General features: G+C 45.8%; 1 protein-coding gene across 2 annotated transcripts in view; it reads left to right on the top strand.

Moving 5' to 3' along the window:
- The window catches only part of LOC146861821 (uncharacterized), a 1,143,841-nt gene that overhangs the window by 560,911 nt on the left and 564,840 nt on the right, over positions 1 to 18,090 (top strand). For both annotated transcript variants that reach the window (XM_085643198.1, XM_085643199.1), the window contains exon 8: positions 9,841 to 9,897. In XM_085643198.1, coding sequence (XP_085499324.1) covers positions 9,841 to 9,897 — 57 coding nt within the window. The remainder of the gene's footprint in view (positions 1 to 9,840; positions 9,898 to 18,090) is intronic.

Here is an 18,090-nt window from a genome sequence, read left to right as displayed (position 1 = left end):
GTGTAGCCGTGGGTGTTAACGGTGAGATTTGTGTGCAGTACCGTGCAACGCACAGGGAGCTTCTCTAGTGGAGCAGTTGGTCCTTGGTCGTTTAGTGCCCCTGGTGCTTCCGTGCTAATGGTGGCAATGTATCTCTGGCAATTGGAGAGCATTCCTTGTTCCTTTCTATGCCCAGTGCCTTCAAGATGTCAGACTCCACAGTCATTCAGCACATTGCTCCATCGGTATGCTCTGCCAGAGCAGTTCTCAGGAGGGCTCTTGGGTACTAGCTGGCCAATCATTGCAACATGTTCTATCTGTTGTGCCTTGGACCTCAGCAGCCAGGCATATCTGAGTGCTCGCTGAAGTGCCAAGAACCTCCTCTTTGGACTCCACTCATAAAAGCGATGCACTTTTAGAGAGTCAGGTATAAATAGACAGCATAACCACAAATTAACTTTACAGTGCAGATTCTGTTGTAATATCATGAAACGTAAAATGCTAATATTCATTTTAAGATGCAGTAGCCAAGTAAAATGAATATAGACTTGCACTATGATGACTTGCCACCCAAATGTTAACAGGGGCAAGCAAACTCCTGGGATTGCAGCACAGTTTGCATTATACAATGAACATCAGATGTTCAGACACCACAACAGACAGCCTGGGCGTCGTCTCTTTTGCACAAGTGAATGGGAATGTCCTGGTTTGCGTTCAGGTCTTTCTATTTTACTGCTCAGATCAGATTCAGAACATCAGCACATTTGAAATTCACAAACACTCTACGGATCTCTCCCCGAGCACGGTGGGAGTGGCTTGGACTCATGTCAGGCACTGGGCAGCTTGACGTTGTTATGCAGTTACTTTTGGATGCTTTCAGTTGCTATCCTCGGGAACAAGGGACACAACACAGATTAGAATCTCCAAGATGAGGGACTTTGAGTCCCATAGGATACAGAGACTTGTCTGTTCAGGGAATGAGGGCAGTCGGTCGCACCTTTGGAGAGCAGAAATGGCCACACGTTTGGTTTTGTAGAGAGGAGAAAAGAAAAGTCTGTTGTTCACCCCATAGTTGACTGGCGCGTTTTTCTGACACCTGGCTGCTCATGAACAGATTACTGTGTGTTTGGAAAATGTAGAGCCAATGGTGAGGTCCTTGGGTCCTGCAGTAGCAGCCGTGCTCCAGACTCGTGCCTACTGCCTACTATTCCAGGCACCATTCCTCAGGGCAGCATTTGAAACAAGCATTGGCATAGCCAATAGGTCTCGCCTTTGGGACCTTATAAGTGTTTAGGCATGCAACAGTTGGCGCAGCGCAGGCGTTAATGGGCGTCTGTGGTGTCGGGCACCGAGCCCGACTGGACCAGCATCCATCGCGATCAGGGTTAGCTTGGCGGGATCAAAGAACACCAGGGTCGTGGCTTCTGAGAGCAACTCCTTGATCTTCTCAAACGCCTGGGTTTGTTCACAGCCCCATTTCCACGGGGTGGATTCCTTGGTCAATACCCTCAGGGGGGCCGTCAGGTTTGCCAAGTCCTGGATGATTCTTCCACAGTAATTGACCATCCCAAGGAAGCTACGAACTTCCGTGACGTTGGTGGGGGCAGCCGCTTCTTTGATGTCCCTCACTTTCTCGGGATCGGGATTTACCCCTTTCGTGGAAAATGTATATCCGAAGAATTGCAGTTTGTTGCACAGGAACTCACACTTCTCTCGGTGTAGCGTGAGGCCGGCCTCCCGTATGCGGCGTAGCACTTGGAGCAGTCGTTCATTATGCTCTTGGATAGTTTTTGCGTGGATCATAATGTCATCACTGCTATTGATTACTCCCGGGATTCCTGCAATCAGTTCTTGTATCACATTTTGAAATATTTCCTCTGCACTAGACACTCCAAAACTTAATCGGGTGTATCGCCGGAGTCCCACGTGTGTGTGGAAAAAGTTGTAATATTTCGGGAAGCTTCGTCCAGTACTAGTTGGGGATAGCCAGACCTGAGATCCAATTTCGAGAACCACCGGGCGCCAGCCATTCCCCCTATGAGATCATCTATCGTGGGAGTAATGTGGTGCTCCCGCTTGATCGCGACGTTGGGGAGTCGCATGTCGACGCAGATTCTCACCGCGCCCGGCTGTTTGGGCTGCCGGGCGACTATGATGGGGGACACCCAAGGAGTGGGGCCTGACACCTCTTCAATTATCCCTGCCGCTTCCAGCTTCTTGAGCTCCTCCTCCACTAGCGGCCTTAGGTGGAACGCTATCAGCCGGTGTCGTAGGGCAACCGGCTGGACCGTTGGGTCGATGTGGAGATGGATTTATTTCCCTCTGAACTTTCCGATCCCCTGGAACACCTCCTCGAATTCACCCAGGATGTGTTGCATGGATTCCTGGTGCGCCCCGAACGCAAATGTCACCACTCCCAGATCTTCGGCCGCTCGGCATCCCAGGAGCATTCCCTGGCCGTCTTCTGTGACGTAGATGTTGGTGGTAATCGACCGGGTGCCATGAGAGATGATCGTCCTAAACCGTCCACGTATTTTCAACGGTGCTTCTTGGCCATAGGCATACACTGTTATTGTTGAGGGATGTAGGGCAGGTTTCAGGTGCATTGTGCTGTGCAGAGTGGCAGCCATGATGTTGATGGTGGCCCCGGTGTCCACGACTGCGGTGACCTCTTGCGACCCTACCCAGATGTTACACTGTGGTAGGCGTCTTGCTTTGCGTGTGGCGGTGCCTATCATGTGGATCTTGTGCACCACTCTCTCCTCTTCCTCATCGTCATCCATGTCGCTGGGTACTGGCTCTCCTTCCTTGATGGTGTTCGCTGCCGGGAGGGGCCTGCGGTACTTTTTTGACCGGCATACCTTTTCAAAATGATTGAAACGCCCGCACCCGAGCATCTCTTCCCTTTTCCCCCGCAGTACCCGCACGACTTTGGCTGTCCTGGGGATGCAGTTTCCGCTCCTTTCTTGCCCCATCTCTGCGTGGGCTTCGCTGACACCGCATTTACAGGTTCAGTCTTCACTGGTGCTTGAAGAGCCGCCTCCATGTGCGCCGCCCGCGCTTTCGACAGCTCTTTGGTCCGACCCATCGTCAAGATTTCTGCCAATGGCTTCCTGGACTCTTCCAGTATGCGCTCTCGCAGTTTGACTGATGCGCAGCCCTGGATGATCTGCCCTCTGATTTCTTCCGTCTCGTCCCGGAAGCCACACGTAGCCGCTAGATTCTTTAGGCGTGCGTGATACATGTCCAGCGATTCCTCCGGAAGTTGGCGCGCTTGTCGGAATATAAACCGCTCAGTCGCGGTTGGCCATCGGTTCGAAGTGTTCGTTAAGGGCAGCTATCAGCGTTAAGTGTGTTTTGGGAGTAGCTTCCGCGAGCATCTTGACAATGTTGTGAATGTCTTTTCCTCACAGGTGTACGATCATTGCCCTTTTCTGGTCCCTATGGACTTTGGTAGCCTCGAAAAATATGCGCAGCTGATCTTCCCGGTCCTTCCATTTTGCCGCCACCGAAGACGGTGACCCTTCCACTATGAAGGGTTCTATTGACGGTATTTTTGCCATGGCTGGTGTGTAGCTCTGTGCGTTGTCCTTCCGGGCCTCTGCGTGTAAGTTTCCTACCAGGCGGACCTCAGGGCCTCGTGGGTATTCCGCTCACCGGGCACACCCCTGATTGTGGGACCAACTCTCCTGAGTGAAGCAGTGTGAAGCTGGGCTGCCTTGCTAGTATATGTGTGTGTATCTGGGTTTCTCCTCCTTGGGGCCCCAATCACTCAGCCACCAGTACTCACAGTCAATTCCGAGAGGCTGCTTCCCTTCCTGCAGTGCACTGGGCAGCACTCACTAGGCACACTCCTCCAGCAGTGCACTGGGCAGCACTCGCTAGGCACACTTCTGTGGGGCTGCAACTCGGCCTACTTCCAGGCCTGGACCACGTGGCACTCGTGCCTCTCCTTCACGCCTTCACGCGCTCTACCGGCAGCTCCGCCGAGTAGCGCGATTGTTCTGCGCACCAGGCCCGCCGCAGGGGGTGCTGGAATCCGTCAACCACGCTGCGCAGGGGCACGAGTGCCGCGAGCCGAGAAAAATGCTCGCGGCCGTCACACCAGCCCACTACGCGTCGGCGAGGGCACGCCCACCCTCGTCGCCAGTTTATGTGGTGTCGGGCGCCACCTCAGTGGTTCTTACCGCGGCTAGTGACTGCAGGCCTGGGTGACGCAAATAATTACGCGGGGACAGTGGTGGTTACTTACTTAGTCCGCCGCCGTAGCCTCCGTGGCATACACGCGTGCACAACTTACTTTTTATTGTCCGGAACGACGTGACCTGACGCGTAAGCCCAGGCGTATCGCGTCACGGTCACGACATCACAGGCGTCTCTCCATCTCAGTCGGTGTCACGGGGTGGCAGCACTTGGCAGCCCGGCACCGAGGCCGGCTAATTGGGAGGACTCGGGGATGAGGGCGGTGATTACACACTTTACGTGTAATTTCATAAGCATCGCTCGGCTGCGGCAGGTTCCTGCCCAATGTCAGAGCCGGCTTTACTTGAGATTAATTGGCTCTGCCACTGAAGGGCCCACCACCAGAGCCCTTATACGATTAGCCTTAACATTTCAACAGCGACACATTGATTGGTGGCTCTGGGCCAGGGACACAGCGCTGCAATTACAGAAGAGCTGTGGGGGAGGGGAGGGCTGAGGCTGAGCACGGAGGGCGGGGAGGAGGGTGGAGGAGAGAAGAGGGTGAGACAGGTAAGAGAGAGAGAAGGTCCGAGACAGAGAAGAGAGAGAGAGATGAGCTGAGACAGGTAAGAAAGAGAAAGAGACGGTCTGAGGCAGGGAAGGGACAGATAGGAAAGGGGGCTGAGACAGAGGAAAGTGGGTAGTAGAAAGAGACGGGGTTGAGGTAGTGGAAGGAGAGAGGACTGAGGCAGAGAAGGAAGGGAGGAGAGAGAAGAGCTGAGGTAGGTAAGAGACAGAAGGTCGGTACTTGTACTCACTGTACCTGTTTGGTAACATGCCTAGAATGGACAAGCTAACTGGGCCCTGAATACCATGTATCAGTGAAGTAAAAGGCTCGTAGCTACGCCCAACAGTACTTTTAGCGCACAACATGTGCACCCAAAACAGTTTGGTTATGCATCTAAAATGCCATCATGGAGCCCCAAAAGCATTCAACTATAACCCAACAACCTACAGATTACATTACACAGAACTATGTATAAAAAGCATAGTGCATGCTTTCACCACAGGTAGGTGTCAATGTGCTCCTAATAGCACTTTCAATTTTATCTTACACTTTTTTTATGGCGTAGACCAGTACTCAAGGGTGTTGGAGCACTGTACTTACAAGTACATCCAGTACATATGAAGCAGGTGTAGTGCATATCATCTTTACAGAAAGGATTGCATGTATATCGTTACAATACATACATATGGAGTAGGTGGAGTGCAAAAACATATTTACAGATAAACGTGAATACATATATTGGTTACAAACATGAGCAAGCAAATGAAGGGTCAGTGAAATTATTTGAAAGGGCAATAGGTTTTTGCCACAGTGGAAGCTCACAGCCTAGCTCTGTGAAAGATATAAAGAACAGGTAAGGCTAAACAGGACAACAAATTGAATCAGTACCCTTAGACACGTAAAGATAAGTGACAAGTCCCTATATGCATAAAGGGTTGTATAGTAATACCATAAACGATATAACTCACAATTATACATGCACAAAATATACATATGTCAGAATGTGTCCAATTGACACAGCATCTGGGTATTTGCATAATACTGAGTTGAGAAAACCGGGCTCATAAATCAGAATTGCGAGGAGTTTGTCAGTGTCAGAGAGACAGCATGAACACAATTTGGCGTCACTGCTTCTTAGTGAAGAATAAACAACGCACATGAACGTCCAACACAACGTTATACACAGAGCACTTTGGGCAGTCAACAATGCAATGACATGCCACGTAGGTGGATAGGAGAGTTCCCACAAAAGCATTTAAGCATACCAGCAATATTCACCATCATACCGCAGTACTTGTCTCAACAGAATTGTAAACACCCACCCACATCAGTCAAAACAAGCTAGCAGATGAGTATCAGGGCGGCATGCCACTATGCGATAACTCCAGCTAATTCACACACAACCATGTGGGCAATACGCAAGTCAAATGCACAGTTTGCATGTAAACATGTCTAGGTTAGTCCTCCAACCACACCCAACAAACTTATAATATCTATCAACAATCAAGCATCAAATATACTCAAGCTGCTGCTTTATACTGAAAATCACAAACATGCGGCGCATTTCACTCAAAGTCCAGTATGGGTGAGGTACAGTAAGTTGGTACTGAAGTCGGCACTCAGTCTTTTAATATCAACAACCTTCTGGAAAATTTTCACTGATGACTAGTCCGCTCTGTGGACGTTTAGATTTCGCATCTCGCTCTTTCACCTATACCTGATTAATACTCCACATCTGATATGATGTATGTTATAAAGACAGTATTCATAGCTGGGCAATATTAGTATTGCAAGGCACTTTATAACGATATGTTCATAGGCAAGTTAAAAAAAATATTTCTTGCAAAACCGGGTGTACAATTACAAGCACGGTTTTGGAAAACGATAACCACAAAGACCACGTTGCTTGGTGAACACTAACTTTTAGCTCTGAAAACGCAGCCCTTGACAAAATTTGTTAATGTGCGTGCTTTGGGAGATTTTTTGCCACACTGTAATGTATTGCATGAAAACCGGCGGTGCGCACAAAACAACTGTCATGGCAATCAAGTCTTAAGTACACAATGACACACTGCACATCTGTGCAACATGCTGATTGTCTGCACGCTACTTACACAGACCGTTCATGAATTCAGCCTAATGTCGTTGTCTGTAATTAATCTTTTAATTTCAGTTCTTCCGGGTTGCACAACAAAACAAACCCAGGACCATACATATTAAACCAGCCATATTGGAGCGAGAGGAGCGCATATTATGTAAAACGATCTAAGATTGGAGTACCTAAGCCAATCCTAGTACGCTGCACAAAAATCCAAAATGCTCATTGGCTCTACAGTCCCCCACGTGCCTCTGCAGTTGAGCAATATTGTTTTTAAAAACTGTTTGTCACGGACGGGGCAAGTTTGAACTGGAGGGTGACAGTCGGTCTTGGCCCAGGTAGGTTGTGCTGTTGCTACCCACAATTCAGGACTGGAAGGGACGGTGCAGAGGGGCAAGTGGTGAACGGGTGGTGAATGAGTGATGTTTAGAACCCGGTCACGCAGACCCGGCATTGATCACCGATGAACCCATGCCCATAATGTTTCTCAGGCAATTCTGTATGCTCTGACAGTCTCTGTTTCTGACAAAGAGGAGCTGTAACGAAATCATGCACTTTTATCTAAGTCTCTGCACCTCCGTTAAGCCCTTCTCACTCAATCTGTCTTCGGTGTACTTGACATGTAACTGTACGCAGTGTAACTGTTTTGTTGGTGGAAAAAGGTCTAGCGGTTTTAGGAATAATGTAAGTAGGACTGCTTGAGGACAAGCAGGTCATTCGCTCTGAGCTGTTAATTGGAAACAAGCGCACGCACCTTGCGCTGAACTAGGTAGAAACAAAAGACTAGGAGAGGAGGAGGCAGCAGGGGGAGGGGAGAGAGGAGGGGGCCTGCGCCTGTTTCCCTTGCGGGAGCGAGCAGGAACAATCTGTCAAAGCTCGCTCCTGCAAGGGAATTGCCAAACGTGCACGCGTTGCCATTTAAAGCAATGCAACGTGTGCACGCTTTGGCCTACAAAATTGAAGCGATATCAAAAGGTCTTTTTCCTAAGCAGCGCAAGCGCCTTGCGTAGGCGAGACCTAAAAATGCACATAAGAAGTCAAACATGCAACCAAAAAAGGAATGAAGTGAGTCTAAGAAAATGTGACCGGACAAAAGTGTGGCTGTCAAAACAACAACAAAAATTAGTGAAAAAAATCGTGCTATGATACCACAAACTAACACCTATTGTCAGTGCGCAGTGCCCCTGGTTACAACGTATGCATGCACTCAATGAAAACATAAGAAGCCAGCCATCATGTATACCAATGGCATACTCACTAGGTGCTAAAACAGCCAAAATCTACTTCCCAATAATGAAGTTGCGGCAAAAGTGATACCCAAACTGTGGAAATCAGCACAAAGTTAAATGTACTCCATCTCACTATGACGATGAACTTAGAAAGGCAAACGTCAACCCCATCTTTAAAACAGGATTACCTCAATCATTATCTCGAACATGGAAGACCTCTAAAAGTTATGTCCAACAGACGGCGAAAAATGACCTTGATGAAGGCTGCCGTGGGATACACGTAGAATACAATCTCTCTGTCTCTGTAAATACAGGAATATTCATCACCCGCTCTTTAAATATTGTGAAGTCAAACAGTTAACCTATCGCTAACCTCCTACTACCATGCATGATGTAATCAAAATAAGGTACTCCTAACCAACTGCCCCCATTATGTAATGCATTCTAAATGCAAAGACTTACGAAGAAGTCACTGCTCAAATGCCGTGCAAACATCCAAATGCAAAAATCTGGGACCAATCTCACCATGAGACACACGCCCTCCTTGCCGTCCAATGTTTAAAGCTCCGGCAGCATTCCGGATCATCGATGACGCAAGTGTGTGCCTCGAAATCAAAAGAGAACTGTACTGAAATCCTGTGTTGCAGTTATACGAAAAGGGTTGCAATCTTAAACTCTGAAGGGAAGCCGCCCCTACAGTCACAGTACACCGCTGAAACCTCCTCCTTGTGCCCAGATCGCGTTGAATAAACAAACGGAAGTAAAAACAAAGTGCCCGAGGAAGGGTGATACGACCAAGATCTCCCCAATAGTGATAGCGATTCCAAAATCAAGAACCATGCCAGCAATTATCAAATAAAGAAGTGCACAGTTTTATTCATACACATGAAAAGCAAATGAGAAAACAAGCAACAAAAAGACGCGCAGCCCCGAGAGGCGCTCTATGGTGGGGAAGGGGGAGGAGGGTTGAAGCGCAAGATGGAGAGGAGGAGCGAGGCGCGCGCGCTTGTGCGCGTATCCGCACGCTATGCCTCTATGCCTCTCAAAAAGCTGTGGTCGGGCTTTTCAAAGCCCATCAACTAAAAGTCTCGCCAGAGCAACGCATGCGCTGGCTCAGGCGAAACCAAAAAAAACGTGCCCTTGATTATTAACTAAATCACAGTAAACGACCCACTCAAGGTTGTACAGCACTATAAATGTTAAAGAGAGAAGATAATGTCCAAAAACATATTCCTATAGCTGCAGTCCAGACCCACAGGAACAAAGATTCTGTCACAGTGTCTGTCCCTCTTTACTTATTCCTCGCTGGCATCCCTTCATATTACCCGGAAGCTCTTCAACTTTCTCTCAGAGTTGAGCCGAGAAACGGGCGACCCCCTGCTCAGATAAGAGCCATCAAAAAGCTAAGATGAAACGTGGGTTGTTTTTGAGAACGTCTTGCTCATTCTTCTTTGACGTTTCAATGTTCTTGAACTCTCATAATTCATGCTGGTCGGTTCCAGAAGTAGCCACGAGGCTGAGGCCTACTCGTGCTACTTGTTTCAGCACCAGAAAGGATGGCATAGTCTCACTAAAAGTAATCAATTGCCTCTTTAAAGGACATTAGGATATCGTGTGGTGTGAAAACATAATATAGTACAAACATGATTGTTATACAGTTATAGTTAAGTAGATAATTACATGATAATTTTTGTTAGTTTTTGTTGTATTGAATTTTGCATTTCTTTATGTTAAATTTGTGATCCTTCACTGATTACACATTATTTCTTTCCTTTAAAATTCAGAACATATAAGGCAAGCAGACGTTCGTTCTGGAATTCCGCTCCCCATGATGCCACTAGGTACGATAATGAGCTTTACTAGTCAAAAATCCAATATTTTTCAATGAATGAGTAATAAACCTGCATTGCTTTGTATTGCTGTTGCAATTTTCCAGCGCTTTATATCCCTAAAAAGGCACTGAAATGTTTTTGCAGACAGATTAAAAGTCCGTGGGAGTGCGATGGTTAAAAGAGTGTGTTTCTGTCAAGTGACCTATATGGGTAGTGTTTGCGTTTGTGCATGTAGACTGGAGTTGTACTCTAATTGCGCCTAGGGTTGGGGCTGAAACGAAAAGGAGCGAGGGCAATGCTTAATTTGTGCATGTGTTTCGGAGCTCTGCACAGAATTCTTAACACAGGGACTTATTTATGAGGGCTTACTACATGATGGCACTGTCAGACTATTTTTGAGCCGAGAACATAAGAAGATTGTTTACAAATTGTAACATTTTTAGTGGTATGATAATTAGTAGTTAGCGTTTGTACTCACGTTTGGCAGCCTTGCTAGGGCTAGAGGGTGAAGCAAGCTGCAGTGGCTGCCTGGGATAGATTTGGGCCCTGTCATTTATAGTTTAACAAATCAAGTAGTGAAAAAAAGGGTATTGTAAGGTAAGCAGCATTATAGTAAGTGAACAGTTTGGTAAATGGTTTTTGCATCCTTTTTGCAAGATGGCAAGTGTTTTTGTGTCCTCAGGTGTGTAGCCGAGAATACACCACCATGTCAGTGCAAGTGTAAACATAGGTATTTGCAACTCCATTAGGAAATGTATTAGATGTGCCACAGTCACACACCCATGCATAATCATATGATCTCAGTACATATTTACCAAATAATCGCACAGCGCAGCAAGTCACCTTGCTGCGCTGTTTGATAGGGAAAGGGTTGCAATGCTTCGTACTTACTCGCAATAAATGGCACATTCCTGTCATTGACCCGCGCTGGTGCAAAATGTGTTGCTTAACACCAGCGTAGGCACCCTTGCACCGTGGTGCAAGGGTGCCTGTGTTGCTGCAAGATTGTTTTTGTGCAGGAAGGGAAACAACCCCCTTAGGCATATTCACCTTTCTATGTGTGCTGCAGAATGTAGCAGCCATAGAATGAGGAAGTAATGAGAAGAAATAAAGATTTCTCTTTGTTATACCTCGCCTGGGGAGGCGTAGCATATTGATGCATTCCCAGGTTTACCAATAATTGTAAATCTGGGAATGCGCCAAAATCCATGAGTGGATGAGAGGGAACACCCATGCTCAACCCATGGAATGCTTCCTTGGGGCAGAGTAATGCAACACAGCGATTTGCACTGCGCTGCGTTACTCTAGATTTATCAAGCATCACAAGGCAATGCAAGGTGCCCTTGCATGGCTTGATAAGTCAAACTTGAGTTGCATCCCTCTGCACAAAGTGGCGCGCCACAAGAGCAACGCTACCATCTGAATTGAGTGTGAACCTGCCCTCTCAGAAGTTCATGCTTTCATCTATTAAAGTAAAGACTTGTAATTCCAACAGAAGTGGCAGGTGAACTACTTATGTCAATATACATTGCGCTGGGTATGTAAAGACGTGGGTCCCAGGCTCACTGTGCCACTGGATACAAGCTAGCCTGGCTGAAGAGGGTGATGCCCCGAAACTGGTCCCAGGATGCATATTTCCCGTTCAGGGAGAACCTGGCTTGTCAGTTTGGGCTGGTCTGTTCTCATGAGACCCAGTGTCAAGACGGATTTGTATATAGCTGGGTCCAAACTGGGGTGGCATGGTGAGCAAAAGAACAATGGATTTCCCCCAGATCTCTTGACTGGGGTTGACTGTTTGATTTGCTCTGTATTCCATCCATCATTAGTGTGTCTTTTGATATACATTACACAGCAGGATGCAGAAAATGCCCTATGAGGAGAGGGCAACTCATTTGAAAGCAGAGTATGCCACACGCTGTATTATGTGGTTGTGGGACTGCCCAGTGGCGGCAGAGTGGCAGCCCATGAGAATGGGGTTTATGCCATCTGCTGCATTATTTCTTGTAGTTTTGATTCAAGAGCAATGGAGCGGCTTCCCATATGAACTGGCTTTATACGACCAGCTGTATCATATTTGTAGCTACCTCCCAAGCCCAGGAGCATAAAAATGAATAGGCCACATATGAGTCTGTAATAATGTCTTTATTCTTCAGATTACCACTATGCTCTGAATGCATTACATCATAACCTTTTATAACCACACCTTAATACCTCCCTGCAGATTACCTAATTATCATTTAGAGCCCATCCAGATCTGTGATGGTCCTAGTGCGTAATATCAACAACACTACATCTCCCTCTTTGTTAAATAAAAAGCTACCAACAACATGAGCATCCTATTTGCTCAATGAGTCTTCGAGGTGCTTTCACTAGTCTGCCAGATCGGGCGGTATGATGTAGTTGAGTTGCACCTTGATTATGCACCAATTATATAGGCTCAGATGTGTGATCTGGACATTTAGGCAGAGTCACCTTGGTTGTACTTTCAGGACCTGATGAATGTTGAGGTAGGTGTTTAAAATGGGATGAATCCCCTATGATGGACTTTCTAGGATGATGAGCAGTCACCATATTTCCTTTGCACATCAAAACCCTCGAAGGGTCAACAGCAAACAGGGTGTCTGTTTTCCACTTCCGTTTCTGTTTGACAAGTACCCCGTCCCCTCTATCGAAGACTGTTTTCTGGGCGTGTTGGCGCTGATCTGCATATGTTTTCTTTTTGCACTTCTGAGAAGTATACATGACAGGAACCGTATCGGCATTCAGCGATCAATCCGATGCCCATTGTTGACGTTTGATTCTGATGGCCAAGGCCGGCTTTGGCACTGGTGGAGCCCAGTAATAATTTTTTGCGCCCCAACACCCTATGACTGAATCCTCGAATTCTGTCTCTATCACCAGGCATAAGTGCCCCTCATCTCTCCAATCATAAGTTACTGTTCAACACAGCGCCCCTGCTGAGGTCAGCACTCCCTCCACAGCTTAGCACCCAGCGTGGCCGCACCAGTCACACTGCCCAAAAGCCGGCTATGATGATGGCTCCCCCAAATAGCAAGGTGACAGGACTCTCATCAGTTGTGGAATAAGGAGTTGATCAATAGGCTCAAAGGGCTTCACACAAGGCTTGATTCATATTGATTTCCTCAATTGATGCTCCCCAGATTACCTTCTTGAGGTTGCCCATAAATTGTTCAACAACACCTCTGACTTGGGCCTTTTGATGCTTGACAATGAGCCGAACAAAAAACTGCTTTAATTTGTTGCTCTTGGAAGGTGGAACATTATCAGACTTGAGAATAGCAGGGATGCCCCATGCTGCAAAAATGTCATCAAGCTGCTTAATTGCTTTGTCATGGGTTGTCGATGATAAGTCTTCCACCAAAGGAAAACACGAGTATTCATCATTGACTAACATGAGATGATGTCCATTTCTTAGAGGCCCAAAGAAATCAACTGCATCCTTCTCCCAGGCGTGCGCAGGAAGGTCAGACATTGTCAGATGATGCCTTGTCACCCTGGGGGATAAACAGTTACAAAGATGGCATGATTTCATCTCTTTCTCAACTCGTTTATCTAGGTTAAGGAACCACACTCAGTCAGTTAGAGTTCTCTTGGTGGCTGCAACTCCACAATGTCTATCTTTGGGTAATTCAATGACTTGCTGTCTCAGGCTCTCAGGTATGATGATTCTCGAGCCTCTCAATATGATACCCTCCTGAGTGATGGATAACTCATCCTGTACATTTTGGAACTTGTGTAATTCAACATCATCAGCAAAAGGTTGAATGCTTTCCTTCCAAGACAGTATCATAATGAGGTCTTTGAGGATGAGCATGTCTTTATCTGCTTTGGTAGCAGCAATCAATAATCTGTTCAATAGATAGAGCTGCTGGTGTGCTGAACCTCACAATGATCTTGATATAGTCTTCATTTGCTTTGGCTATGGTGATGGAACAGCACTCGTGAAAAGTAATCTGCAGTGTTTTGATCTTTTATCGACTTGTGCACAATCACACATTGTGCTCTTGCAGTCGCATCCCCCACCTCTCGATTCAAGAAGGCATCTCAGCTTTCAGGTTTCCAATGATAGTGAGCAATGCCTGGTGGCCTATAATGATATTGAAACGTTTCCTATACAAAATGTTCGTAGGCCCACACTACAACCGGACTCTCCTTTTCCTTCTGAGAATAGGCTTTACTGGCATAGGCCACAATGTCGCTCTGAACATTTGAATGTCCATTGTGTTGAGCAAGAATGGCCCTCAGCCCCTCCGGGCTCGTATCTACTATGATCTCAGTACAGGTCAAAAAACTGTATTTCGGCCACCTGGGCCATAAGAGTACATACAGGAATAAAAATACATAATAAATAGATACAAAATACAGTTTGACAAAAAGCAGTCAAAATAAAAAAAAAACGCCTGCAACAGAAGATGCACTCCTTTAACTCTAGCAAACAATTACCTGTTTGTTCTGCCTGTACTCCTGTCTGCCTGTGCAATTGTCTTCTTAGTACGGTCTCCCAAACCTGCAAAAGAAAAGGGGGCGCAGATTGTGAGTCTATTTACCCAGCAACCCCCAACCCAACGAGGAACGTACACAGAATTACCTTGTCTTTGTGGGTACTCGCACCTGACCACTCCTATCCAAATACCTTTACAGACTGGAAACCTGCAACTGAAGACAAGATAGTCAGCAAACGCTTGAAGAATCACAAAATTTGAATGGGACCGGTCTAGAGACCCCAATAGAAAAATTGACCAAATAATTTACTTTTATACATTGCACAAAGGGTTTGTGCAGTCACAAGCCAGGGATGTGGAATTCCTATAGCCCGATGCCCAGGACATATTGTTTGGGGTCAAGGGCATCAAGTTTTCATGTGTATTTTGTCCTTGGGACAAGTAGGGCCAACCCCCTACAGGACAAACCCTACTGATGGCAGCTCCAGAATTAATGTGTATACACGTTTTCAATGTTTAGTAATATGAGGCTATGTATAGTGCTCCCAGAACGCTCTCTGTTTATATGCAAATATTTGCAGAAGCTTGAAAGCAGGAGTGTTGGTTCTTTGCTTTCAAAATAACATGTTCACCAAAAAAGGCAAGTAGGAAAAAAACCATTTTGCAAAACTACTGTAAGATTTTAGGTACCATATCTTTGCAGCATCATTTAGTAACATGTTGATGTACGCTTGTATTTCCCAAAAATATTCAATGAAAAATCAGTGTCACCAGTTGAAATATGATTATGGGGAAAAAAATAATCATTATATATCTTGAAAAAATTACATGAGAATACTATTAAAATATAACCAATTACACATTAATATATAGACAAACTTGATATTAAATTTCAAGGCCCGGTATTAAATACTAGGGCATGGCAGAGGACGTTTATCCTACTTGAAATCCACAAGCAACCAGTACTACAAAAGTAAATGTGTCTTACACACTCTCAAAATGGCCAAATACCCTGTTTACTTAAGGCATGGTCGCTAAGTCTTATATAGTTATGTAATCTATAGTAATAAGTACAATCTATGAAGGCAGCAAACCATTTTAAAATTTTGGTTGTTGTTCATCCTTAAAATTCCATTGTGTAGTGCGTATTAAGCGGTTCCAAGATGATTAAGGACCTTATTATACCACATAAGCCCAGAGTTCAAACGGGCAAATCAATAGTAATTTTCCCTTAAACAGACCGGTCAAGTAATGGCGTTAAACAGTAGAGACATACACGGCAGCCTATTGATAATGGTAGGCCATTCATAGATATATCTGTCACTTTAAGTTTTCGGCAGAGCCCAGTTCCTAAATCCAAAGGAACCGAGTGCTACCAAAAACAAAACATACACAACATGTCCAATACAGACTTCTTCCAAAGAGTGAAGAAACAGTGCACAGTTAGTCATGCATATAACACATGACCAAAGTGTATATCGATCGCGCCATCTTGGAGTGTCCCAATCATGAACCCTATACGAAAGATAGGACTAAACTAATGCTCCCACAGCAGTTGCCAAGTGTTAAGAGAGATCAAAATAAACAATAGACCAACCACGCAACAATAGTTGTCAGGACATAGTAAGGGACTGTTTATGAGTGTTACGACTTACGAGCACAAAGCACAATGACTAGTTAAGAAGTGCTGTGGTCATGGTATTTACAGGATAGAAATCTCACTGGAGTTTTCAACTGCCGCCTGGTTCAGAAAATAAAAGGAACCAAGCGCCACTGAAACCAAACTTACATACCTTTTCTAAGTGCACACACCTGTAAGGAATTGAAAGACGCGCATTTAGCGTCAGACCAGAATCACGTGACCCTAATACATACTGGTTGTGCCATCTTGGAGTGTAGTGGGCAGTTGAAAACAAATGAAACAGCACAAAGAATATAGAGGTTACCACAATCAAAAACAAAGGTTTATATCTTAGCGGAACATATTTTAGAATGGATAAGCAATTTATTACTTCTGTCCCGAATGGGTACAGAAAAGTGTCACATAGTGAAAACAAAATCATCGCATTGTTCTTCAAAGGGCGAGCACCATGTTGAAAAGAAGTTGTTGCATCACCAGATATTCTTAATAGAAGAACATTATAGTTCTCAATCAAGGCAACATATTAATCAAAAGGGCAGCATCATTAAATACACTTAATAGAAGGTCATAGACCTATGCAACATAATAAAGACGTGTAGAGAGAAGTTAAAAATGACTACGCTTGTGCAAGGACTAAAAAAGGAAAGCCTCCTTAAACGTTCCTGCTTTCCTGAATAAAGGAAGAAGGATTGTCACATGATAAGAAAGAATTGAATTATCTTTCTTAAACAAGCGCAATCTTGGAAAAGTGCAACGTCCCCGCACCACACTTTACTAGCAAAAGAGTGGAGCCAGTTTAAAAACACAGCGTGTACTTTGGTACACGCTGTGCTTTTAAACCGACTCTACTGTTTTGTTGGTAAAGCGCGGGGACGATTGTGGCCTTTTGTTTCAGTATTGATGGTAATCAGAGCCCCTTCATGGGCTGTGATTACCATCAATACATAAACAAAAGGCCACAATCAGTCCCGCGCTCTGCAGCCACATGCCCCAAGCCCCCCCAAGCCGCCACAAGCCCGCCACAAGCACGCCACAAGCCCCCAAGCCCCCAAGCCCTCAAGCCCCCTTACCTGCACTCTCCACGACTCCTCGCCGGCACCACTGGAACAAGTGCCTGGTTTTCGCGCCGCTCGCTTTTTAAAGCGGCGGCGCCTCTCCGTCCTGAAATCGTTGTGCGCGCTCTACATCCGGGAGTGCGCGGTGACGTCGGCGAAGGTGCGCGCGCGCCTTAAAGGGAACGTAGCCAGTAACTGATTTATACCAAATATTAAAGAAGATCAAAGAGAAAAGTCTAACAGTATGTGCAAGAGTGCAATAATTTACATGAGGAAGTGCACGAGTGATACAGCAGTGTAGTGCTAGAAAAACAGTGCACACAACATCATACTACTGATGGAGGGGAAAAAACCTTTCTCCTGAGTATTCACATAGCACCTAGGAACTTGGAAACAGAGACGGCATATAAGGGGCGCCTATCCGCTATAAGTATGCGAAGAGCAATAAGGTGATTGAGTACAACTAGCAACCTGCATATAGAAGTTAGTCAAATTTTACAGGGTAAATCGTAAGCTGCTCATGCAAAAAAGACAGATGACATGCTCTCCTCAAAGGAGTTGCAAGCCGGTTAGGCAGCAGCTCCCCCATTAGCCCATTTGGAGGTGAACACTCTCAATGATAGGGTGCCCACTCTAAACTGAAAGTATAACTTCCTGTCCAGTGTGACAAACACCTGGTCCCACAACAACTCATACCCACAGGATGGCTTAAAATCAATTAATTAACTTGATAGCTTGGAATAGACAGCTTTACGGGATTCATTGTTCATTGTGATTGCCTAGTAGTGTGGTTTTAAAAAGACCTTGGACTGGAAGTTAGTTGTTGATGGGTGCACCCACAACTTAGGCAACCGAAGGGAATAAAGAGTCTCTTTGATTGAAGAGAGCCAGGGGACCTTACTGAAATGGTCGGCTTTCGTTACTTCCTGTAAGGAAAGAGCATAGTAGGCAGGTTTGGGAGTAGACCATAGATGCCTCCAATACAGTAATGGACGCAACCTGATTTTACTTGCCAACCCTCTAACACCCAGGTCCATGAGGA

This window comes from Triturus cristatus, chromosome 2_2 (genome assembly GCF_964204655.1).
Source record: "Triturus cristatus chromosome 2_2, aTriCri1.1, whole genome shotgun sequence".
Taxonomy (NCBI): Eukaryota; Metazoa; Chordata; class Amphibia; order Caudata; family Salamandridae; genus Triturus; species Triturus cristatus.
The sequence above is the reverse complement of the archived record's forward strand: the minus strand, read 5'-3'. Positions and strand labels throughout refer to the sequence as shown.